This window comes from Mirounga angustirostris, unplaced genomic scaffold, assembly GCF_029215605.1.
Source record: "Mirounga angustirostris isolate CCGP_5_RB_7025 unplaced genomic scaffold, mMirAng1.0.hap1 SCAF_1, whole genome shotgun sequence".
NCBI classification, from domain to species: domain Eukaryota; kingdom Metazoa; phylum Chordata; class Mammalia; order Carnivora; family Phocidae; genus Mirounga; species Mirounga angustirostris.
This window is the reverse complement of record NW_026991709.1, coordinates 128,682,492-128,709,542: the sequence shown is the minus strand read 5'-3', so window position 1 is coordinate 128,709,542 and position 27,051 is coordinate 128,682,492. Positions and strand designations below refer to the sequence as shown.

The following is a 27,051-nucleotide window of genomic DNA, read 5'->3' as shown; positions in this document are numbered from 1 at the left end:
AACAAAACAAAGAGGCAACCCACAGAATGGGAGAAGATATTTGCAAATGACACTACAGATAAATGGCTGGTATCCAAGATCTATAAAGAACTTCTCAAACTCAACACCCAAAAAACAAATAATCAAGTCAAAAAGTGGGCAGAAGATATGAAAAGACACTTCTCTGAAGAAGACATACAAATGGCTAACAGACACATGAAAAAATGTTCATCATCATTAGCCATCAGGGAAATTCAAATCAAAACCACATTGAGATACCACCTTATACCAGTTAGAATGGCAAAAATGGACAGGGAAAGAAACAACAAATGTTGGAGAGGTTGTGGAGAAAGGGGAACCCTCTTACACTGTTGGTGGGAATGCAAGCTGGTACAGCCACTTTGGAAAACAGTGTGGAGGTTCCTCAAAAATTTAAAAATAGAGCTACCCTATGACCCAGCAATTGCACTCCTGGGTATTTACCTCAAAGACACAGATGTAGTGAAAAGAAGGGCCATATGCACCCCAATGTTCATAGCAGCAATGTCCACAATAGCCAAACTGTGAAAGAGGCGAGATGCCCTTCAACAGATGAATGGATAAAGAAGATGTGGTCCATATATACAATGGAATATTACTCGGCCATCAGAAAAGATGAATACCCAACTTTTACATCAACATGGATGGGACTGGAGGAGATTATGCTCAGTGAAATAAGTCAAGCAGAGAAAGTCAATTATCATATGGTTTCACTTATTTGTGGAACATAAGGAATAGCATGGAGGACATTAGGAGAAGGAAGGGGAAAATGGGGGGGGGAATCGGAGGGAGAGATGAACCATGAGAGACTATGGACTCTGAGAAACAAACAGGGTTTTAGAGGGGAGGGGGGAGGGGGGATTGGTTAGCCCGGTGATGGGTATTAAGGAGGGCACGTACTGCATGGAGCACTGGGTGTTATACGAAAACAATGGATCGTGGATCACCACATCAAAAACCAATGATGTATTGTATGGTGACTAACATAACATAATAAAATTTAAAAAAAAAAAAGAAAAAACAAGGAAAAAAAAAAGAGGCATGACAACAGTTGATCCGACCGAATGAAGCGAACTTAAAAAAGACTCAGGCAAGGTTTCTTTGGAGCAACTGCTATCAGAAAGAGTGAAATCTAGAGTGAAAAACTGTGCTGGCACAATCTCGCAATCTACAAAGTCATGTTTGCTTAGGGTAAAGACAGTAACATTCACAGTACAAAGTGCTATCAGCTATGAGGTACCCATGGGAGGAATGTGCACGTCTATGTGTGTGTCCAATCTGCCAACAGCTGTTGGTTAAGTTCCACGGAACTCAACAGTTATACTGTTCTACAGTCATCCTCTGCTGAAACAATTGTAAAGAAAACCAGCAGGTATTCTTTAGTTAAAAACAATATATAATATGTCCTAAACAAAAGCTGCCCAAATCTGTTCAGTGAATGTGTTAAACATAACGCGTATTTTTAATTGTAAAGGCAAAACAAAATTACAAACAAGCAATTAAATAATATAAACAATATAATCCTAGATGATCCAACATACAACATCCTTTCCTTCCTTAGCTACCCCAACCGCCGTGTCCTATAATCCACGAAAGTATACAAATCCACTCATTCAGCTTTCCTCCTGTGGGATCTACCCCCTCTGCCTGCCATGCCCTTCTCGACCACCCTGCTTTGGCTAGCTAACTCACATCTGGTCTCCCCTCCTCCAGGCCTTCTTCCCTATCCCCTGCAAGCTGGCTCCCCCTGTCCCTGTAACATGGGCACATTATCACACTGCAACTGAAATCATCTGTTAACTGGTCTGCTTCATCCCTTAGACTGTAGTGTCTTAGAGAGCTTAACATATCTTATTTGTATTTGGAATCCTCGGTGTGTAGCACATACTGGTCAATTGAAAACTTGTTCTGCTTTATCTTTAAATGTCTTACCCTGTGTTTAAAATCTGTGGGTAACCACAATTTGTAAGAAGTGAAGGAAATTCTTAAATAAAACCAGCCAGTATTTTGTTTTACAATGATAAGCAAATCATTTGACTAAAAGCAGCACTCCATGTTCCCATCAACTTCAGACGTTTCAATGCCAAGTGACAAAATGCTGACATTTTGAGTTTTCTTTAATGAAGAACATTCACATTCTCAAAATCAGCAAGCCAGAGTTGTGCTTTTCACAGCTGAGACAGAAGATGCAACTGATAATTAGGTTATTCAAACAGATTCCAGACTGGGATGAGCCGCAAGTTCAAAGTCGCCCTTCTGACCTTTTGGAGGAAAGATACGCAGACATAGCTTTCTGAAACTAACTGCATGTGACAAATTTGAGCTGAAAACACAGTTTTATTTATTTTATGTGCTAAAAAAAGAAGTACAATCTAATAGGCCCTCAGTTGATCCAAACTACACTGGCAAGGTAGGATTAAATTACCCTAGTGTGCTAAATGCAGTTTAAAAAACAACAAAAGATAGATACCTGCTTTGCAGAGGCTGAATCTTAGGAGACTTGGGCAGCTTAGAAGCTTCAATCGCAAGAAGCTGGATGGCACCGTTATCAGACGCAATGGCTAAGTAGTGGGACCCCTGGCAGAATGTAAGTGTCTTGACACGTCCTCCAATTCGGCTGTATGTAAGAGTAGATCTGCACGAAAGAAAACAGAATGCATTTCTGCAATGACTACAAAAGCATTACTATTGTTATCATTAAATAAATATCCACATGGCTATTAACCAACAAAATTACTATTCTGAGGTCTGTTTCACCTCCTTGTTCTAACAAACCTTAGAATCCTGCTCAAAAGCACTGGCACAAAATCAACTTTTCTTATATTTTCAAATGGCCATCCCCACACACTTCTATCACAGAAAGACTGTCCATCCTCCTTTCCAACTGGAGCTCCCCATTCTGTTCCCCTCATCCAATTCTCCTTCCACTCTTGCAATACCTTAAGCCCTATTCTTGCACCCTTCAGTAATTCTGTAATTCCTAGGATGCAGCCTGACCACAGCAGGAAAAGCACTGGCTTTGGAGTGAAAGACCCGAGTTCCAGTACTGACCACCCATATGACCTTGGTCAAGCCACTTACCCTGCTGTGTATCAGTTTACTCGTCTACAAAACAGGACTGCCCTAACTTCTCTACTTGGAACACAGTGAAGCTCAAATAATATGTAAATAATAAAATACTCATAAATGCAAAATATTTATTATAATATTCAGTCTCTCCCACACACATGCTGACCTCTCAAGCTGTCTACTTCCCTTTCTCAAATTCACTGCCAAACTTCTTGAATACATGAATTACACATGGTGCCTCCTATGATCACCAATTCCCTCTTTCAATACCTTCAGTACCTCCTTCATAAGGTGCATATTCATCATTCTACGGGGCCATACTTCTGAAAGATCACAAGCCCCTAATCACCAAATTTATTCATCTCCATCTTTTCTGTTTGTTTCATTTTATTATACAGGCTAATACATACTACAGAATATTATTAAAACTATAGAAAAGAATATGGAAAAGTAAAAACATTTATAATTCTATTACCCAGAAACACTATTTACATTGTTATAGAACAAAGGGTTTTCTAGCATATTATAATATATTCATATTTGCTTTTTAAATAAATATGGAATGATATGTTGTATTTTCTTTTTATTAATCATTACTCTCTAGTTCACTTTTTCTTAATCACAGCTTTGTTGGGACACAATACCATAACGTATAATATTTTAAAGTGTATAATTCCATGATTTTTAGTATGTTAACAGAATTCTGCATAGATCACCGGTATCTAATTCTACATTTTCATCATTCCTAAGAAACCCAAAAAAGAAACCTACCTCACATCCATTAACATTCACTCCTCATTTTCCTCTCCTGACAGCCCCTGGAAACAAATTTTCTTAAGTTTTCTATGAATTTGCCTATTCTGGAGATTTCATATGAACGCAGTCATATATGTTGCCTTTTGTATCTGGCTTCTTTCACCTAACATAGTGTTTTCAAGGTTCATCCATTCCTTTTTATAGCCAAGTATTATTCCATTCGAGGAAATACCACATTTTCTTTATCCATTCATCAGCTGATGAACATTTGCTTCTGCCTTTTAGCTATTATGAATAATGCTGCTGTAAATATTTGTGTATAAGTCTTTGGACACACTTCTCAAACATAGTGCCTACAGGGACCCAACCAGTATGGTAGATGAGTAAAGAGAACCAGGCACAAGGCACTGGGAGAGAAAGGAATACCAGTATTGCAGGGTCTCTTGCATTTGTTCGCTCGCTCTCTCTCCCTCTCTTTTAATACTGAGATATAATTTACCTATCATGAAATTCACTCTTTTAAAGAGATAGTGTAGTCACTAAGTTTTGTAACCATTACCTTTATGTAATTCAAGAACCTTTACATCACCTCAAAAAGAAACCCCATATACATCAGCAGTCACTCCCCAATCCTCTGTTCCCCCCAGCTCCTGACAACTATAGATGGTCCTTGACTTACATTTTTCAACTTTATGATGGTATGAAAGCAACAGGCATTCAGTTGAAACGTACTTCAAACTTTGAATTTGATCTTCTCCTTGCTAGGACACGCCATACAATCTACTCATAATGCTCACCAGCGGCAGTGAGCCACAACTCCCAGGCAGCCATGTGATCACAAGGGTAAAAAACCAACATATGTACAACCATTATGAACCATTCTGTTTTTCTTTCAGTATTCAACAAATTACATAAGATATTCAATGCTTTATTATAAAATAGGCCTTGTGTTAAATGATTTTGCCCAACTGTAGGCTAATGTAGGCTAAGCACACTGAAGGTGTGCTAGGCTAAGCTATGATGTTTGGTAGGTTGGGTGTATTGAATGCACTTTTGACTTACGGTATTTTCAACATATGATGGTTTTATCACAACATAACCCCATCATAAATCAAGGAAGATCTGTATGCCAGCTGGCCTTTGAATCAGGCTTCTTTCACTTAGCATGTTTTCAAGGTTTATCCATGTTGTAGCATGTGCATTTCATTCTTTTTTGTGGCTAAATATTCCATTGTATACAGAATACACATTTTGTTTCTCCATTCAACAGCTTACAGACATTGTGGCTTCCACTTTGGGGCTATTATGAATAATGCTGCTGTGAACACGTGTGTATAGATTTTTGTGTGAACAAATGTTTTCAACTGTCTTCAGTTTATACCTACGAGTGGAATTGAGGGGTCATTATTAGGTAACTCTTGTGTTTAGCATTTGAGAAACTGCCAAACTTTTCCACAGTTACTGCACCATTTTACATTCCTACCAGCAACATATAAAGGTACCATTTTCTCCACATCCTCTCCAGCACTTGTTATTGTCTTTTTGATTACAGCCATTCTAGTGGGTGTGAAATAGTATTTCACTATGGTTTTAATTTGCATTTCCCTTGTGACTAATCATGTGGAGCAGCTTTCTGTATATTTATTGGTCCTATCTGGAGGAACATCTATTTGAATCCACTGTCTATTTTTTAATTGTCCTTTTATTCTTGAATTGAAAAAGTATGTGTGTGTGTGTGTGTATTATATTTATAAGTATTTCTCTGGTTCTGGGGGTTGTCCTTGCACTTTTTTTGACAATGTCCTTTGAAGCACAAATGTTTGTAATTTTGATGAAGTCTCACTTGTCTATTTTTTCTTTTGTCACATATGCTCTTGAGATTATGTTTTAGAAACTCTTGCCAAAAAGCAAATCTGGAAGTGTGAGTTCTCCATCTTGGTTCTTTCAAGAGTATTTTGGCTATTTAAGTCATTCGCATTTCTTTATGAATTTTAGAATCAGGATGTCAATTTCTGCAGAAATGCTGATTATTTCACAGGGATTGCATTGAATGTGTACATCAATTTGGGGAGGGCTGCTATCTTAACAATGTTAAGTATTCCATTAAATGAACACAGGATGAACATAGGATGTCTTTCCATTTATTTAGATCTTCTATAATTTTTTTCAATGATGTTTTGTGGTCTTTAATATACTATAGTTTTCAGTACTTTTTTGATAAATTTATTCCTAAGTATTTTATTCTTTTTGATGCTATTGTAAATAGAATTGTTTTCTTAACTTCACTTTTAGATCATTCATTGTTAGCACAGAAATGCAATCGGTTTTATTGTATATACAAATACAGCATCATCTTGTATTCTGCAACTTTGCTGAACTCATTTGTTAGTTTTAAAAGGTCTTTCTTTTCATTGCTTAAGATACTCTATAAACAAAATTATGTTGTCTGCTAATTTAGTTTTACTTCTTCCCTTCTAATCTGTAGGCCTTTTATTTCTTTTCCTTATCTAACTGCCCTAAAACCTCTAGGAAGTGACAAAAGTGGACATCCTTAACTGGCTCCTCATCTTAGGAGGAAAGCTTTCATTCTTTCAATATGTCAGCTATGGGGTTTTTTTGTAGATGTCCTTTATCAGTTCTATTACTAGTTTGTTGAATTGTTTTTAATCATAAAAGGGTGTGAGATTTTGCAAATGCTTTCTGTTCAGATGATCACTTGGTCTTTAGCTTTTGTTCTATTAATAGGATATATTCCTTGATTGATTTTCATATGCTGAACAAGGTTTGCAGTCTTGGCATAAACTGAACTTGCTCATGGCATGTAATCATTTTAATATGCTGGATTCAGTTTACTAATATGTAGTTTAGGATTTTTATGCTTATATTAATTATGGGTATTGGTCTATTGTTTTCTTGTAACGTATCTGTCTGGTTACGGCATTAGGGTAATATTGGCCTTATAGAATGAGTTAGGAAATGTTCCCTCATCTGTTTTTTGGGAAGAGTTTTTGAAAGATGGGTGTTATTTCATTAACTGTTTGGTAGAATTCACCATGAGGCCTGGGCTTTTCTTTGTGGGAATTTTTTTTTTTTAATAACTAATTAAATCTTTTTGTTACAGGTCTATTCAGATTTTCTATTTCTTCCTGAGTCACTTTTTTAAAGATTTTTACTTGTTTGAGAGAGAGCAGAGAGAGAGAGAGAGAGAGAGAGAGAACAAGCAGGGGGGAGGGGCAGAGGGAGAAGGAGAAGCAGGCTCCCCGCTGAGCAGGGAGACCCATGCGGGGCTCGATCCCAGGACCCTGGGATCATGACCTGAGCCGACGGCAGATGCTTAACCAACTGAGCCACCCAGGTGCCCCTCTTCTTGAGTCATTTTTTGACAGCTTACGTCTCCTTGGAATTTGTCCATTTCATCTAGGTTATTTGTTGACATACAATTGTTCATAGTATTTTTGTCATAATTCCTTTTATTACTTGTCATGTCAGTACTAATACTCCTCTCTCATTCCTAATTTTAGTAATTTTAGTCCTCTCTTTTTTATATTGGTTACTGAAGAAAAAGTTTGACAATTTTGATCTTTCCAAAGAATAAACTTTTGCTTTTGTTGATTTTTCTTTATTTCCCCTTTAGTCTTTATTATGTCCTTCCTTCTACTTGCTTTGGGTTTACTTTGCTCTTCTTTTACTTAGTTTCCTAAGGTGAAGGCTAAGTTAATTGATTTAAGATCTTTCTTTTTAAATATAGATGTTTACAGCTATAAATTACTCTCTAAACACTCCTTTAGCTGCATTCCATAAGTTTTGGCATGTTGTGTTTTCATTTTCATGAACCACTGGTTATTTAGCCATGTGGTGTTTAATCTCCACGTATTTGTCCATTTCTCAAACCTTTCTGTTATTGATATCTAGTTTCATTCCACTGTGGTTAGAGAACATACATGTTGATGTTTCAAGCTTTTAAATTTACTGGGGCTTGCTCTATGGCCTCATATATGGTTTAATCTGGAAAGTGTTCCATGTTCACTTGAAAAGAATTTGTATTCTGCTACTACTGTTGGGTGGGGTGTTCTATTAAAATCTTTAGATCTGGTTAGTTTGTAGTATTGATCAAATCTTCTACTTCCTTTGTTGACCTTATGCCTACTTGTTCTATCCATACTGAAAGCAGAGTATTAAAGTCTCAGCTACTGTTGAATTATCTTACTTCTGCCTTCAATTCTGTCAGTTTTTGCTTCATTTGGGGGATGTGTTATCAGGTGCACGTGTTTGCAATTGTTATGTTTTCCTGATGCACTGACTCTTCTATCATTATAAAATGTCCTTATTTATCTGTAGTAGCAATTTTTGTCTTAAAGTTTATTTTGTCCATTATTAATATAACTGCTCCAGCTCTCTTTTAGGTACTGTTTACATGGTGTATCCTTTTACTTTCAACCAATTTGTGTCTTTGAATCTAAAGTGCATCTCTTGGACATGGGACATAGCAACATTTTTCTAGCTATGTCTCCTGAGGCAAGGGACACAAAAGCAAAAATAAACTACGGGGAGTACTTCAAATAAAAAGAATCTGCATAGCAAAGGAAACAATCAACAAAACTAAAAGACAATCTACTGAATGGGAGAAGACATTTGCGGGGCGCCTGGGTGGCTCAGTCGTTAAGCGTCTGCTTTCAGCTCAGGTCATGATCTCAGGGTCCTGGAATCATGCCCCACATCGGGCTCCCTGCTCCGTGGGAGGCCTGCTTCTCCCTCTCCCTCTGCCCCTGCTTGTGTTCCCTCTCTCACTGTTTCTGTCAAATAAATAAATAAAATCTTTAAAAAAAATTTAAGGGCACCTGGGTGGCTCGGTTGGTTGGGCGGCTGCCTTCGGCTCGGGTCATGATCCTAGAGTCCCGGGATCAAGTCCCACATCAGGCTCCCTGCTCGGCGGGGAGTCTGCTTCTCCCTCTCCCGCTCCCCCCTCTTGTGCTTGCTCTCTCTCTCAAATAAATAAATAAATAAAATCTTAAAAAAAAAAAAAATTTAAAAAAAGAAGATACTTGTAAATGACATATCTGATAAAAGGTTAGTATCCAGAATATATAAAGAACTTATACAACACCAAAAACACAAATAATCCAGTTAAAAAATGGGCAGAAGACATACAGATGGCCAACAAACACATGAAAAGATGTTCAACATAACTCATCATCAGGGAAATGCAAATCAAAACCACTATGAGATATCACCTCATACCTGTCAGAATGCCTAAAATCAAAAACACAAGAAACAAGTGTTGGTGAAGAAGTGGAGAAAAAGGAACCCTCATACACTGTTGGTGGGAATACAAACTGGTGCAGCCACTGTGAAAACCAGTATGGAAGTTCCTCAAACAAACTAAAACCCTATGCTCCAGAAATTGCACTACTGGGTATTTACCCAAAGAATATGAAAACACTAATTCAAAAAGATATATACACCCCTATGTTTATTGCAGCATTATTTACAATAGCCAAAATACAGAAGTAGCCCAAGTGTCCACTGACAGATGAATGGATAAAGATGTGGTATATATATACACAATGGACTATTACTCATTTCAAAGAATGAAATCTTGCCATTTGCAACAATATAGATGGATCTAAAGAGTACAATGCTAAGTGAAATAAGCCAGTCAGAGAAAGATAAATCCCTTATGATTTCATTCATATGTGTAATTTAAAGAAACAAAAGAAATGAACAAAGAAAAAAAGGAGACAAACCAAAAAACAGACTCTTAACTACAGAGAACTGATGGTTACCAGAGGGAGGTAGGTGGGGGTGATGGATGAAATAGGTGAAGGGGATTAAAAGTACATTTGTCACGATGAGCACTGAGTAATGTACAGAATTATTGAATCACTGTATTGTACACCTGAAACTAAGATAACACTGTATGTTTACTGGAATTAAAAATTTTTTAACTGAATAAATAAAAATAAAGTGTGTCTCTTATAGACAGCACATAGTCATATCATGTTTTTTCATACTTTCTGCCAACTCTGCCTTTTGATTACATTTATATGATTACCAATAAGGTAGGACTTATGTTTGACATTTTGCTATTTGTTTTCTCTGCCTTGCACAGGTCTTGTTGTTATCGTTGTTGTATTCCTCCATTACTGCCTTCTTTATGTTAAAAATGTATTTTCTAGTATACCATTTTAATTCCCTTGTTGTTTCTTATACTACATGTTTTTGAAAGGTTTTTTCCAGTGGTTCCCTGGGAAATACATTTGATATCTAAAGATGATCAAATTAATACAAATTTCATTAATACACAAAAACTTTCTCCAATCTCTCTGTTCCTTCCCTCCCTCTTCTGTACTATTATTGTCACACAAATTCTATATTTATATACTACAAGCCCATAAACACAGTTTTATAATTATTTCTTTATGTGGTCATCTTTTAAATAAGACAACGGGTAAAAAGAGTTATAAAAATAACTTTTACTGTCTCCTATATTTACTTATATATTTACCTTATCAATGTTCTTTATTTCTTCATGTGGATTCAAGTTACTGTTATACGTCCTCTTCTTTTAGCACAAAAAACACCTTTAAGTATTTCATTTAGGGAAAATCTCCTAGCAATAAATTCCATGTTTTTTAATGACCTTGGAATGTCTTAATTTCTCCTTTGTTTTTGAAGGACAATTTTGCTGGATATAGCATTATCAGTTGACCGTCTTTTTCTTTCAACATTTTGAATATGTCATCTCACTGACTTCCAGTCTCCATCATTTCTGATGAAATGTCAGCTGTGAATCTTATTGAGGATCCTTGTATGAGGTAAGTCCCTTTTCTCTCACTGCTTTCAAGATTCTGTCTTTCAACAGTTTGCTTATCTTGTGTCTAGTGTGGCTCTCTTTGATTTTCATCCTACTTGGAGTTCACTGAGTTTCTTAAATGTGCAGATTAATGTTTTCCACCAAATCTGGGGAGTTCTTAGCCACTGTTTCTTGAAATATTCTTTCTCCTCCTTTTTCTCTCTCTCCTCACCTTCTGGGACTCCTACTTTGTGTAGTTGGCACATTTAATGGTGTTCTATGGAGCTCTGTCCATTTTTCTTTATTCTTTTTTAGTTTTTGTACCTCTGGTTGGATGTCAACAGATCTATCCTCAGCTCATTTTTTTCTCTTGCCAGCTGACATCTGTTCAGCCTCTCTTGTGAATTTTTCATTTATTTCACTTATTTCATTATTTCAGTTATTTTATTTTTCAACTTCAGAATTTCTATTGATCACTTCTATCTCCTTATTGATATGTATATTGGGTGAGACATTTTCTTAATTTACTTTAAATTCTTTAGACATGGTTTAATTCTTTGAAAGTATTTTTAATAGCTAATTTAAAGTCTTTGTCTAGTAAGTCCAATATCTGGGATTACTGAGGAACAGTTTCCACTCATTGACTGCTTTTTTTCCTGTATATAGACCATACTGTCACGTTTCTTTTCCTGACCTGCAGTTTGTTTGTTCAAAACTAGATATTCTATGTCAGTTTTGGAAATAATATTCCAAGGTTGTTGCTGTTTATTTAGTGACTCTCCCTGGATTAATTCTCTAAAGTCCATAGTCTTTCTCATGCATAGCCACTAAAGTCTTTGTTCAATTAACTTAGTGGTTGGCTAATGACTAGACAGACATTTCCTTACATGCCTTGAAATGATAAGTGTTCTAGCCTTTGTTGAGGTTCTCTGTGTTTGTGGCATACCTTCAACAAAGCAGTTTACAATTCTGCCTTATCTTTCATTTCCTGCTTGCACAGAGTCTCAAGGTCAGCCAGAGGCAAGAACTCAGGGTCTTCTCAGTTCTTTCTTGGGCATGCACACAACCCTATACATGCATGTGGCCTTACAGATATCCATGAATATGTCTGAACTTTCCAAAGGCCCCTACAAGACATATCATTCCCTAGTTCTTCCTTGTAAGTTTTTTGTTAGCCTTCTTTAGCTACAACTGGTAATGCCACCCTTAGGCTGCTGCAATGTTAAACAAACAACATTGATAATTTCAACAAATGCCCTGTGGCCAGAGTTTTTCTCAAAGAACAGGATGAATCAGATCAAATAAAGATAGACCCCGAGGAGGAGGGAGCTTTCAGCAAACTGGCAGAAAGGTCAAATAGTGACAATTCTCTAGAAATGGGGCTTTTAGCCATTATGACCCCTCCACTCACTACTAAGCTGCTGGTTTTCATGGTTACCACAGTTGTGGGACTGATTTTCAAAGTTACTGCACAGCATGATAAAAGGTTGGGGGACTATCAGTTTTTAAAGCTACTGCACTGCTTGGTAAAAGGGGATAAAATTAGAGACACATGGCTGACTGTTCTAAGAGTCAGTTGATTTTCTTGAATAACACTCTTCAGACTAATGCAGGACTTAGTTAATTTCTAGAGTTCTGAAAAAAATGATTTTTTTTTTAAGATTTTTTTATTTATTCATTCGAGACACAGAGATACAGACAGAGAAAGAGAGAGCATGAGCAGGGGAAGAGGCAGAGGGAGGGGGAGAAGCAGGCTCCCCGCCGAGCAGGGAGCCTGATGCGGGGCTCGATCCCAGGACCCTGGGATCATGACCTGAGCTGAAGGCAGACGCTTAACCCTCTGAGCCACCCAGGCACCCCTGAAAAAGTTGATTTTAACAGTACCTACCAGTGTTCTAATATTATTAAAGAGGAGATTTTTAGAAATCCTTAGTCATTCCAAAAACAGAAACCCTGTATGAGTTCTTAAACCTCCCTCTTAAACCTAATTTCTCACACAATGTATCAATATATTCTATATCAAAAAACTTATTCCCACAACATCAATTTTGTATTTGCACCAGGACTTATTATCCAATTTTACCTCTACTGCTGAACCTCTGGTTTGTTTCTAATTTTTTACTATTATAAAGGAAGCCAATCTGAACAGCCCTTAAAAACTAAATCTCTCAGTTCATTCTTAGTCATTTCCTTAGGATATGGACATCCTAAATGCTTGTAATATGTATTGTCAAAAAGCCCTCCAAGGATGATGGATGTATCAATTGCATTCCACCAAAGGGCCCTGTGTGAGAATGCCCAATGGCCTTACTAGGTTTTCATGCTAGTTGGCTTTTTTATTGCATTTGAGAGCTGCCTCTAAGTTCCCTTCTTAAAACTCTTTCTTCTATTGCAGTTTAATGTAACTCAAATGGCTTCTTCTTTCTCCTTTCCTGACCACAATCTTCCCGTCCCCAAAATTCAACTGGTAAAGATTAAGGCCTCAGGCATCCTCAGGCCTTTTATAGGCCTTTATGCTCCCTTTTCTTCAGAGTAGCCACACCACTCAAAAACTTCAACCTCCAACACTATCAGCAACTCTAAAATATGTAACACTGTAACTTTCTTGCACACCTCTCATATTGTGTCAACTCTTCATTGAGACAAAACTCCACTGAGATGTTTTATCATCACATTCAAGAAGTACCAAATTCATCAACCTCCTCTAAAACTGAGAAGTTAAATGAGCCCAAAATAGGGTAACACAAGAAGCATATATGGAAAATATAATTTACAATACTATAAAGGATTATGTTTTTAAAAACTTTATGTAAAAGTTTAGAAAAATAGCAATTTTTCACAGATTAGTCCCCAGGGGACAAACCAAAAGTTTAACTCAAGAAAGAAGAAAATGGCAGGGCCAAGAGCTGGATGGCCTAAATCACAATCATATTCAATGAGAAAGTCAGGACTGGGAACTGGGTGGTCAGCCAATGTAACGCATAGAGGAAAAACCTCAGTAGTCAGAATATACTAGTAACATTTCCTAAGAAAATACTTTTTCTAAGTTTTGTTGCTCTTTCCCAGCCACCAGCTGTTCCCCACTTGGATCTGGCGATAATAATGACCTGCTTCTCTCCTAATCCAGTTCATGAAGGCATATGATGAGGGTAACACATTCTGTTCCCTTCCCCTCTTCCCCACTGTGGAATGAAGCACCCCCAAGCCAAGGCCTACAGCACTCCACAAACAAGACAGCAGGGGTTTCAGAAAAGCGAGAGAGCAGCTGCATCCGCAGGAAATCCAATCTTCTAATTATCATACAAACTTCCCAAAGACTATACAGTCAGCTAAACTGCCACATTTTCTGGGATACCACTGTCTGAAATGTGACACTGGGATACCATTCTCTGAAATATGACAATGGAATACAGAAGGCATGGCTCAGTAATAAAAATCATTTGGGAATTAACAAATGAGACTTTTTAAAGTTAATCAATGATTCCAGTTGTTTCTTGAGAGGTTTACACATGTCAACTGAACTTCCCCTCCTAATAAAAGGGACAATGAATTCAACTGATGATGATAGTAACAAAGAGCCATTTGAAAAATAATTACAAGAAGTGTTTAAAATACTAATGAAAATGCTAACAGTGGTGGGGAAAAAAATCAAAAGAATGGTTGTAGGCAGGGAGAAGGCAGGGTTTTCTGTGAAGGGATATTAGGGGACATTCTTCTGGTGTGATGGCTACATTCTGTATCTTGAGAGTGGTTTAAGTTGCCAAGTTTATGTTACGTACAGAATGGTTCACTTAAAATCTGTGTATTTCATAGCATATGAATTTCATGCCAAACAAAATTATAAACACGTACTGATCTCTAGTTAATGATAAATAAGCTGAAGTGTTTAGGGGAAGTGTACTAACGTCTGCAACTTATTGTGGAATATATTTTAAGAAGATGAACTGATAGGAGGATGGATAATTACATGACACAGCAAATACAGTAAAATTACAGAATCTGTGTGGCAAGTATATGAATGTTCACTGTGAAAGTCTTATAGGTTTGGAATTTCATGATAAAGTGTTGACAAAAAATTACTAAATGGAGCCAGGATTCTGTTACTGGTTTTGATTTATGTTCCGACCAATGCAAGCCAAGAAAGAATAACATGAAAATAATTAAGCACAGAGTAAAAATATAGAGCTCTTTTAAAAAATGAACAGCACAAAACTACCACATTGTTAAGAGTAAACTTTCAACTTATTTTAGTTATCAAAGATATTTTGTTTGATGATTTTATGGTTAGCTGTAGTCACTGAACTGATAACAAGAAAAGCACCAGAGATTATCCACATCTTTTTTACACATGAAATTCAATTTTGATTTCGAGTAGCTTTCTATTCAGACCCAGACCAAACTTAGGCACAGAACAAATACGAAAATGGTAGGACTAATGAGGATGGGGGAATGGGGAACTGGCAGACAGAAAGACTGCATATCAAGAAGGGACATAACTATAAAAGTGTACAAATCTAAACCACACTCACCAAAATCACATCATGCACAAAGAGTCTTAGAGATTTCAAGTCATAACTAGTCTCCATCTTGACCATAACAGTGGGGCAATGGTACAGTAAGTGTTTTCCTTACATAGCTAGTCATTCCATCATTTGTTACTTTTATCTTGCTCATGCTCCATCTAACCCATTTAGCAAATCTTGTTGGCTCTACCATCAAAATATATCCAGAGTCTGACCATTTCCCACTACCTCCACGTCTGCTTGAATTACCCTAAGAGCCTCTGACAGCTTCAGTATCCTCAATACATTAGAACCACAGTAATTCTATTAAAATTTAACTTAGATCATGTCTCCTCTGCTTGGAACCCTCCAAAGGCTCCCATCTCACTCAGAATAAAAATCAAAGTCCTTTACAGTAGCCTACAAGGCCCTATGTAATCTGGCTCCTCTTACTCCTCCCTCTTGCTCACTCTGCTCCACACAGACGTTTCTGCTGTTCTTCAAGAGATGCCAAACATATTTCTACCTCAGGGCCTTTGAAATCCCTCTTTCCTCTGCCTAGAATGCTCTTCCCCCCAAGATATACATATGACTCTTTCCTTCACCTGTTTCAGGTCTTTCCTCAAATGATCTTTTCTGTGAGGCAGTCTCTAGTTCAATTTATTTAACATTCTATCTACCGCAACCCCTACTCTATTCCGTATCCCTCTTTCCTGCTATATTTTTCTCCATAACATTTTTTACCATTTAACATACTATATGTTTTACTTATTTATACTGTTTATTGTTTGTCACCTCTCACAAGAAGGAAAGCTCCACAGAACAGGTATTTTTGTCCATTTACCATTGCTATATCCCTGGTTCCTAAAATAGCACCTGTCAGAGTGAGCACTCAATAAACATTTGTTGATTGACTAAATGGATTCTGCTCCCAAGCATTATTACCTGGTAGTGGTGGTCTTCCCTTCCATCTTTTGACTGTTCCAGATTTTCACTGTGCCATCATTTGAACATGTTGCAAAAAGTGAATGTTCATCAGAGACTCTAATTCGATTCACAGCAGATTTGTGTTCATGAAGATGTGCAACTAGTAGCCCTTTGGGACGCCACCCTAAGGAAAAGCAAAGGAGTAGGTCTTAAACTATAGTTTACAAATACAATAATCCTCTCACCTCCAGCTATAGTCACCAACAACGAGCATGAGAACAATCATAAGAACTACACAAAGAGTACCAATAGCTAGACAATACAGAGTGGTCTAGGGGCGCCTGGGTGGCTCAGTTGGTTAAGCATCTGCCTTCAGCTCAGGTCATGATCCCAGGGTCCTGGGATCGAGCCCCGCATTGGGCTCCCTGCTCAGCTAGAAGCCTGCTTCTCCCTCTCCCACTCCCCCTGCTTGTGTTCCCTCTCATGCTATCTCTCTCTCTCTCTTTCTCTGTCAATTAAATAAATAAATAAAATCTTTAAAAAAAAAAAAAAAACACAGCGTGGTCTATTAGACCATGACAGTTACTGTTATTTATTAAGACATCCAAGATAGCAATTAAGTGTTGACCAAAGAGCCTTAGAAGGACTGCGCTGGGGCCCTCCTCTAGTGTCTAGTGCACAATAGTCACTTACCACCTAGAAAAACCCTGACCTACTTGCTCAACAGCCAGAGATAATGGCTATCCTAAACCTAGAAATTGGGTGCTAGGGAGGCAACCTGGTTCTCAAAGTCTCAAAATCCCAGATCCACCATAATACAATGTGTGACCTTAGGGTACTTATTTAAACTATCTGAGCTTCAATTTCCTCAAATGTAAAATGAGGGAAATATTACTTAACCCAAAGGGTGGATATGGATAAATGAGATGTATAAAGTGTCTAACATTGTCCCAGGTCCACAGTAAACACCCAAATGTTGATTTCCTCTCGACCTGCAATCATTTATTGTATGGTATCAACATGTTGATTAAATAGTATTATGAATTATAGCCTCAGAATGCCCATGGATTTTCTAGTACTTTATGACATCTATACACTTGTTTTATTATGTATATTCTTTCTGTGTATGAGTAATTTCCTCTAATAAATTATAGATTTGCTGAGGCCAGAGACCATGTCTTATCCATTCTGATTCATTCACAGTACCTAGTATAGGTCTTACACATAACTGTCCTCAATGTTTGATGAGTCAACTTTTATATTAAATGAAACATTTAATATTAATTTTAAAATAAAAAACAAAAAGCTATGCTAAAGATGGTCCTGTATTGGGATTCGTAAGAGTGTCTAATTAAGTGATAACAATGTCATTTTAGGAAAAAATTATTTCTTTTTACAAGAAAACAAAAATGAAACCGAGACTATTGCCAAATCTGGCAAACTCTAAGATAAAAAAAAAAAGTTTCCTCTTGGATTTCTAGCTCACATGTGTGGGAAGAACAGCTGAATGTGATTTTTAAGGAGGATATACTAGATTTGAAGGTGATCAAAAACACTTTGCCATGAAGTCTAGATAATCTACCAGGCTAGACTGAATATTTCCCTCTAGAGAAGATCAATTTCACACAATCATTCAAGTGTGAAAAAAAAAACATCAAACATCCAACAGTCACTGCATATTTCTTGAACCTCAAAACTTGATACCTTTTTTGTGATTACTGAATAAAGAGTATAGCTCCACTTAAGTATAAAATGCTACTTATAAAGATAGATTCTATTCCAGGATATTATTTGACCTGAGATGCCACTTACCACTTAACAGTACTTTTTAAATCTTTAAATCATTTGTCTCTACCAGCTTTTTCCCCTGGAGTACACAATGGAAGCACATAGGAATTCATGTGTTTTTAAATCTTTACACATAAGCATGCTATGCATTTCTTCTCAGAGTTTAAGTTAAATTTTTATTATTAAAATCTATATACAGAAACTCATTAAAAATGTTTTTAAAATCCACAAATCTAATATCAAAAACTAGCTCCACCACATTTACACTGGGCAAGTCTGTTAACATAGATGAGCCACATTTTCATCTGAAATATCTTAAGTTTCTTTTAAATCTTCTCAAAATATAGCAGTGTTTCCACAAAATGTTAATGTTGATAATCACTGAATGGTGGAATTATAGATGATTTTTTTCTTTTTAAAAGTACCCATTACTGGGGTGCCTGGGTGGCTCAGTCAGTTAAGCGTCTGCCTTCGGCTCAGGTCATGATTCCAGGGTCCTGGGAATAGAGCCCCACATCAGGCTTCCCGCTCAGCAGGGAGCCTGCTTCTCCCTCTCCCTCTGTCCTTCTCCCTGCTCGTTCTCTTTCTCAAATAAATAAATAAAATCTTTAAAAAATAAAAAAAAATTTAAAAAGTACCCATTACTTTACAAATGCTTTACCGTTTTTTAAAGAAAATAAATAGATATTAAACCCTTCAAATTAAAAGCTGGAGCTTATTCCAAGAAGACTGACATTCTATGAAAAAGTGGCATGACACTAAACAGGCAGGTAAAACTTAGCACTATAAATGGAGAAAATGGACCACAGACAGGCTGAAACACTAAGCAGCCTAAACAAGACCTGCAAGTTGCCCCCACAGCCAAGAAGATCCAAACTCCACAAACAATGACTTAAAATTTCTCACTTAATGCTTCTTCCTCTGGGCTTCCAAGTGACAGTTTTGTTCTTACTTCCTTAATTATCCTGCATTAGATTGTAGGCTTCAGCACCGAGGCTAGAATACAACTACCTAGCAGTGGGATTTTACCAGGTGGTGGTGGTTTACTCTCCCATTCCGCATTTTCCATCATCTGCTTAGCTATCCTCTCAGCATTACACTGCTCCCGCTTCTGCTGGATGAGCTGCTGAAGTTCCGTTTTACAAGTTGTGATCCGAATCTGGTAGGTAGACGGTAAAATTGTACTACTTAAAACCTGTATTGTTGGTTTTCTATTTTGGACATTTGTCACTTCTGGAAGCTGGAAAACAGAATTATAACTATTTATGTCATAAGCAAAGTATACTCAATGATAAAACTGTACCCATGTCCTTTCTGTCTATTCATTATATCCGCTTTTTTCCTTATTAATGTACCAATTTTTAAATCCATTTAAATACAATGACATTTTTTCAGTGAAAACCTCACTAAAATAAAGACTAACCACAGGGACGCCTGGGTGGCTCAGTCAGTTAAGCGTCTGCCTTCGGCTCAGGTCATGATCCCAGGGTCCTGGGATCGAATCCCACATTGGGCTCCCTGATCAGCAGGGAGTCTGCTTCTCCCTCTCCCTCTGCCGTTCCTCCTGCTTGTTCCCACTCTCTCTCTCTCTCTCTCTCAAATAAATAAATAAATAAAATCTTAAAAAAAAAAAAAAGACTAACCACAAAAATTACATTTCCAAGCCTCTACATTATTTAAAAAAAAAAAAAACAACTATCAGTACAGTAATAACATTAAACAAAAATCCTCATTAATTTAAGTGAAAAGAAATAGAATTCTATCAGTTGGTTCAGTTAATATTTTTCATTTAAAATATGATTGGCTTAGGGAAGAGTTACCTTAAATTACAAATTTATTTCAAATGTATAAAAATCATCATTACATTTCTCACACATGGCAAACTACAGACTTTTCTTCCAGGAGTATTTTTGCTATTTTACAGGTATATCATATTAGAGGAAGAATAAAAGCAGATTTAAAAGGTTCACTCTACCCTAATTATAATCACAGTTCATAATGAGGTCTTCAACCCACAATTTTAGATCACTTTATTGGTGAGTACTCTAACACAAGACCTTTTTTGATGCTTTCAATAATCAGACTTCCCCTTGGCTATAAAATTAAAGATAAACCTGTTTTTAGAAAGAAACATGTCCTTAACAATAGAGAACAAACTGAGGGTTACTGGAGGGGAGGTGGACAGGGGATGGGCTAAATGGGTGATGAGCATTAAGAAGGGCACTTGTGTAGAGCACTGGGGGTTATATGTAAGGGATGAATCACTAAATTCTAGTCCTGAAAACAAAATTAGACTATATGCTAACTAAGTAGAATTTAAATAAAAATTTGAAGGAAAAAAAGAAACATATCCTCCCAAAAGGACAACTCACTATATTGATTTTTCCGGTATAGTACACAGCCTTTAAACAACCCAAAACAGTAGAATGGAATTGAAAAGACAAAAGGAGGATTATTGCCAAGGTGATAGTACCTGTGGAGAAGTTGACAAAGGGACAGAAATGCCAGCAGAGGACTCAGAACGAGGTGGTTTCCCGGTCTGAATCACCTCCTGGTCACTCCCTTTAGGTAGGGCCTGTGGGATGTTCGGTGGTTCCAGTGACCCAAACATGCTTTTCCATTCTTCATTTACATTTGAGTCTTGTTTTACGTGTTTTCTAGCTATGAAAACAGATTCAGAAGAGTCAGTCTAAACAAAACCTCTAAAACCAATACACGCTTTTATTTATTTTTTTGGTGGGGGAAGGACAGCAATGGACTTCACATCCTATTTGTTCTTTATGGTCTATTATTTATATTTACACATCAACTCATTAACTCTCACTTTATCTCTGGGACAGATGGAACAGATGCACTTTCAATGGTATTAATAATTAGGCCTAATTGCTTCATAGTTTCCCAAGGCTAGCTCAATTTCAAATAACCACTTTATCTCAAGAACCAACAATAAAAACAACTTTTTCAAATGTCACTGGCCACACTGCTAAATATGACCTATTTCTAGTATCAGTTATTTAGGAAACAAACAAAATGTAAAAATCAACTGCTATACACTTACTTCTTGACTGTAAAGAGAAACCCTTTTTAAAAAATCTTTCTCCGATTACAAAAAGTATATTAAATAACACAAAATTCTAGCATTACCAAAATATAATATGAATTGCCCCCATAACTTTGTAAACCTCACAGGCTACATAGTTTAAATGATACACCATATCATTTTGCAAAAATAAAATAGTACAAAGTGTTTCACAACCTGTTTTTCTCTTAACTAAATACAATGAATGTTTAACTATCCCCCTATTAATGAACACTTCAATTATTTCTCCTTTATTCTTTATACATATTTCTTCACATGCCTGTCAGTATTTCTTGGGAGAAATTTCCAGAATTGAAAATGGTGACTCAAAGAGTAAGGACACTGCTTTCTAAAAAGAGTTATGTTCAATTTATAATCTATCAACAGTGTATGAAAATGCCTATTTCCCTATATCCTTACTAACAATAGGTATTATCAATCAGCCTTTGCTAATCACATGGCAGAAAAGGGCATCTTATCGTTTTGCATTTACTTACCTTTTCAAACATACATTTCTATTCTATCACTTGTAAGTTCAAATCCTTCAATATTTTTCTTTTGGGGTGCTTCTGTTTTTCTTATAATCTGTATCAGTGTTTTACTTATTATCGATGTAAACCACAGATAATTAAGTTCCAAATACTTTATCCCAAGTTTGGCAGTTAGAGGTTTATTTTAAATATAATTCAGCTGCCCTTAAAATCTGATACTAGAATAGAATGGTTTTTAAAGGCATGTACTTGGAAGTAAGTACATCTCAGAAAGGATTAAAGGAAGAACACACAAGATCTTAAAAACTTCATACAGTCAATGTCAATCAACATCCTTGTCACAATAGCTGACAGTTCTAAATCTTGAGATTTCAAATAATTAAGTCTTCTCTGGTGTCTACTCTCTTGTATTTCATTGTTAATAACAAGACTGTTCTTTTCAATTCACTGGGCATTACCTACTAAAACAAACTAGATAACTATCTCATTTTAACATATACTATTGACCCTGGGTTGGTGTTTAAAGGATTAAAAAATAGGATTTCATCTTCAATATACATCTCCATAAAGGCAACATGATTTCATTATAAGAGCAGAGCTTTGGAGTCAAGCTTTGGTTTGAATCCAGAATTAGGCACACAGAGCCATGATTTTGACAGGTTATACAACCATTTAACTGTTAATTCAATTCTCCACTTTCCTCCCCCTCCCCGCAAATTTTCCTGCTACATAATGGAGCCACCCACAGTACTTGAATGTTCTATATTTGGGAAATGTGATTTTATTTTACTACTCATTAGCTATAACTAGCCTTATGAAGTAAATAATAACAAGCTAAACACAAACACACACACAACACACAGTAAATATACTAACCTCGCTTATCATCAGGTTCCTGTTTGGTTTTAACAAGATCAACTTGTCTCCCAGTTATGCCTAATGCTGCTAAGTCAATTACACCTTTCTGACTACTATCATGGAGATGGCTCTGGTCTACTATATTGGCCTTTGCTTTGTTAGATTTCATCATGAAGTCTTTCAGTGCCAAGAGTTTGTCTTCCTCTTCCTCTGTCATTCCCTAAAACCAAATAAAACCATACGTTCTAGGTTATTTTCAAAAGCAATAATAGGCCTTGGAATGACTAACAACTGAATGGTCAAGCCATTACTGTGAAATCTTAAGAGTTAGAATGCTAAAATAAAACAAGCGATAAGACAAGAGAAAAAGAATCAATACAGAACAACTTCTCACTATTCTGATCTCCCAGAACACCCTGTTATTGTGGCATTTTCTATTTTGTATCATAATTTATATCTTAACTTTCTTTCTAAATGGGAGCATTCAGTATAATTCATCTTTGAAATCTAGAACTTAATACAGTGCCTGTTATCTAGTATATCTTTAATATGTAACTCTGAATAAACAAACATTTACTATCTAAACAAAAATTCTGGAAATACAGTATTAAGTAAAAGAAAGTATACCTACTTCAACCTTGCTCCTAGATGTGTTGAGAATATTAAATGAGACACTGTGAAGGCACTCTATGATACATAAAACATTCTACACACTTCAGAAATTGATACATGCTGGCTAAACTGCAAATGCAAGGAACACACACTACAATAACAGTATAATTAAGGTCAGACTGCCTAAGTACAGTCAAACTCTATTACTGTATGTGTAACCTTGGACAAGTTACCCAATTTCCCTAAATCTCTACTGATTTATCTAGAAAATGAGGATAATTATTAGCACCAGTCCTATAAGGCTATTTTGAAATTTTATTTTATTCTTTTGGCTATTTTGAAATTTTAGTAAATTTTTCTACCTAAGACACTTAGAACACTTGAAACTGACAGCCAATAAATACTAAATAATTAAAATAATCCCATGTGAAACAAATATTCTGGTAAAAGGAATAGTTCTGCATTTTTTTCCTTAACTTTCAAACCATCCACAGAATTCTCTAGAATGATTTTATTATGCCAATGGAAAGAAAATAAATAAAATAGCAATTCCCAAGGCCTTAATCCAGATTCTACTGGAGTTTAAAATAATATTCACAACCCACAGTCACAATAGGACACAAACCCCAGAGAGTTAGAAAGCTAGGGAACAATAAAATTGTATTAAAGTACAATAATCATAGAAAGATCCTTGACGAATTTTTTCCAATACTGGCCTGAAATTCATTTATTTTTACTTATCCTCCTAAAATTTGCTAATGTAGACAATTTCACAGCTGTAGTAAGAGTTCTATTCTTTTTGTTACACAACATTCTAGTTCGTAAGAGAGAGGTCTCTATTTTAGTCCACACAAGGAGGGTCATCCTAAGAACCATAAAAAGGACTGAAGTATTAATATATGCCGTAACATGGAGCAACCCTGAAAATAGTTTGCTAAGTGAAAGAAACCAGACACAAAAATGCCACATATTGTACAGTTCCATTTATAGGAAATATCCAAAATAGGTAAATTCCTAGAAACAGAAAGTAGATTTAGTGATTGCCAGGGGCTGGAGGGAGCACTAAATGGGGAATAACTGCTAATGGGCATGGGGTTTCTTTCCAAGATGATGAAAATGTAAATTATTTTGTATGTGAATTATCTCAATAAAAAATGGTAGAAGTGCACCATGGGGGGGATTCTGTATTAACAGTAATACAATCATACTAAGACTTTACAGACTCCCATATGACACATACCTAAATCAGAAATTGCAAACTGACATTAGTAGGAGCAATCATCCTTAAACAGGAAGGATTTAGGTGAACTGTTAAGAATTAGGAGTAATTTCAAGACAAGATTATAAGTCAGGATTTTTCCTTTAGTATTTGGTATATATACCTAAAGGATACTGCAAGAAAGGAAAATTGAAGAACAAATCATTTATGAACCTAAATGCAAAAATACAGAATCAGCAAACAAAATTCAGACTATATAAAAATTTTATAGAATATTTATTACTCCACATTACTTATATGTTTACATTTATTAAAGTATTTTTATAATAAAAGTCTATTTAACACATTAAAAATAGAAAATTGGAACAGACCAACTACTAGAAATAAAACTGAATCAGTAATCAAAACACTCACAACAAACAAAAGCCCAGGACCAGATGACTTCACAGGTGAATTCTACCAAACATTAAGAGTTAGTACCTATTCTTCTCAAACTATTCCAAAAACTAGAAGAGGAAGGGAAATGTCCAAATTCATTCTATGGGGATGACACCAAAACCAGACAAAGATACCACAAAAAAAGATAACCACAGACCAAAATTTCTGATGAACATACGTATAAAAATCCTCAACAAAATATTATCAAACTGAATTCAACAATACATTTTTTTAAAAAATCATTCACCATGATCAAATGAGATTTATTCCGAAGGTTGCAACGGTGGTTCAATATTTGCAAATCAATATAATACATTAAGAAAATGAAGGATAAAAATTATATGATCATCTCAATAGATGCAGAAAAAGCATTTGATAAAATACAACATCCACTCATGATAAAAACTATCAACAAAATATTTTAGCTGGAACATACCTCAACATAATAAAGGCCTCATATGGAAAACACAGAGCTAAACATCACATTCAATAGTGAAAAACTGAAAGCTTTTCCGCTAAGATCAGGTAAAAGACAAGGATGTCCACTCACACCACCTTTATTCAACACAGTAATGGAGGTCTGAGCTACAGCAATTGGACATGAAAAAGAAATAAAAGGCATCTGAACTGGTAAGGAATTAAGAAAACTGTTACTATTTGCAGGTAACATGTTACTGTACAGAGAAAGCCCTAAAGACTCCACCAAAACACTATCAGTACTGATAAATGAACTCAGTAAGTTGCAGGATACAAAATTAATACACAGAAATAAGGTGCATTTCTATACACTAATAACAGAGCAGGAGAAAAAAAAATTAAGAAAACAATTCCATTTAAAATTGGACCAAAAGGCCTGAAATGTAAATGGGTTAAATGTCCCAATCAGAAGACACAAGAGTATCAGATTGGATTAAAAAAGCAAGACCCATCGATATGCTCTCTGCAAGAGACTCATTTTAGAACCAAAGACACCTCCAGATTGAAAATGAGGGGATGGAAAACCATTTATCATGCTAACAGACATCAAAAGAAAGCTGGGGTGGCAATCCTTATACCAGACAGATTAGATTTTAAACCAAAGACTGTAATAAGAGATGAGGAAGGACACTATACCATAATTAAAGGGTCTATCCAACAAGAAGATCTAACAATTTTAAGTATTTATGCCCCTAATATGGGAGCAGCCAATTATATAAGTCAATTAATAACAAAATCAAAGAAACACATCAACAGCAACACAATAATAGTAGGGGACTTTAACACCCCCCTCACTGAAATGGACAGATCATCTAAGCAAAAGATCAACAAGGAAATAAGGGCTGTAAATGACACACTGGAACAGATGGACTTCATAGATATATTCAAAACATTCCTTCCCAAAGCAACAAAATACACATTCTTCTCAAGTGCACATGGAAAATTCTCCAGAACAGATCACATACTGGGTCACAAATCAGGTCTCAACCAGTACCAAAAGATTGGGATCATTCCCTGCATATTTTCAGACCACAATGCTTTGAAACTAGAACTCAATCACAAGAGGAAAGATGGAAAGAACTCAAATACATGAAGGCTAAAGAGCATCCTACTAAAGAATGAATGGGCCAACCAGGAAATTAAAGAAGAATTAAAAAATTATATGGAAACAAATGAAAATGAAAGCACAACTGTTCAAAATCTTTGGGATGCAGCAAAGGCGGTCCTAAGAGGAAAGTATATAGCAATACAAGCTTTTCTCAAGAAACAAGAAAGGTCTCAAATACACAACCTAACCTTACACCTAAAGGAGCTGGAGAAAGAACAGCAAATAAAGCCTAAATCCAGCAGGAGAAAAGAAATAATAAAGATTAGAGCAGAAATTAATGAAACAGAAACCAAAAGAACAGTAGAACAAATCAACAAAACTAGGAGCTTGTTCTTTGAAAGAATAAATAAGATGAAAAACCCCTGGCCAGACTTATCAAAAAGAAAAGAGAAAGGACTCAAATAAATAAACTCATAAATGAAAGAGGAGAGATCACAACCAACACCAAAGAAATACAAACATTTATAAGAACATATTATGAGCAACTATATGTCAGCAAATCACACAATCCAGAAGAAATGGATGTATTCCTAGAGATGTATAAACTACCAAAACTGAACCAGGAAGAAATAGAAAACCTGAACAGACCCATAACCAGCAAGAAAATTGAAGCAGTAATCAAAAATCTCCCCAACAAACAAGAGCCCAGGGCCAGATGGCTTCCCAGGGGAATTCTACCAAACATTTAAAGAATTAATACCTATTCTTCTGAAACTGTTCCAAAAAATAGAAATGGAAGGAAAACTTCCAAACTCATTTTATGAGGCCAGCATTACCTTGATCCCAAAACTGGACAAAGACCTCACCAAAAAGGAGAATTACAGACCAATATCCCTGATGAACATGGATGCAAAAATTCTCACCAAAATACTATCCAATAGTACGTTAAAAGGATTATTCACCACAACCAAGTGGG

General features: G+C 36.1%; 1 protein-coding gene across 11 annotated transcripts in view; it reads right to left on the bottom strand.

Moving 5' to 3' along the window:
- PIK3R4 (phosphoinositide-3-kinase regulatory subunit 4) overlaps nucleotides 1–27,051 on the bottom strand; it is an 82,477-nt gene that overhangs the window by 12,748 nt on the left and 42,678 nt on the right. For 7 of the 11 annotated variants that reach the window (XR_010410574.1, XR_010410575.1, XM_064588021.1 and 4 more), the window contains exons 10-14: nucleotides 22,300–22,501; nucleotides 20,327–20,514; nucleotides 18,865–19,093; nucleotides 16,084–16,249; nucleotides 2,489–2,653 (exon numbers count right to left, since the gene is read on the bottom strand). Coding sequence is in view for 9 of the 11 variants with exons in the window: in XM_064588021.1 (XP_064444091.1) it covers nucleotides 2,489–2,653; nucleotides 16,084–16,249; nucleotides 18,865–19,093; nucleotides 20,327–20,514; nucleotides 22,300–22,501 (950 nt within the window). In the remaining 2 variants the exon portion in view is untranslated. Of the gene's footprint in view, nucleotides 1–1,971; nucleotides 2,280–2,488; nucleotides 2,654–16,083; nucleotides 16,250–18,864; nucleotides 19,094–20,326; nucleotides 20,515–22,299; nucleotides 22,502–27,051 lie in introns of those variants that run through there. The other 4 variants (XM_045903806.3, XM_064588050.1, XM_045903810.3 and 1 more) reach the window with 2 other exon arrangements.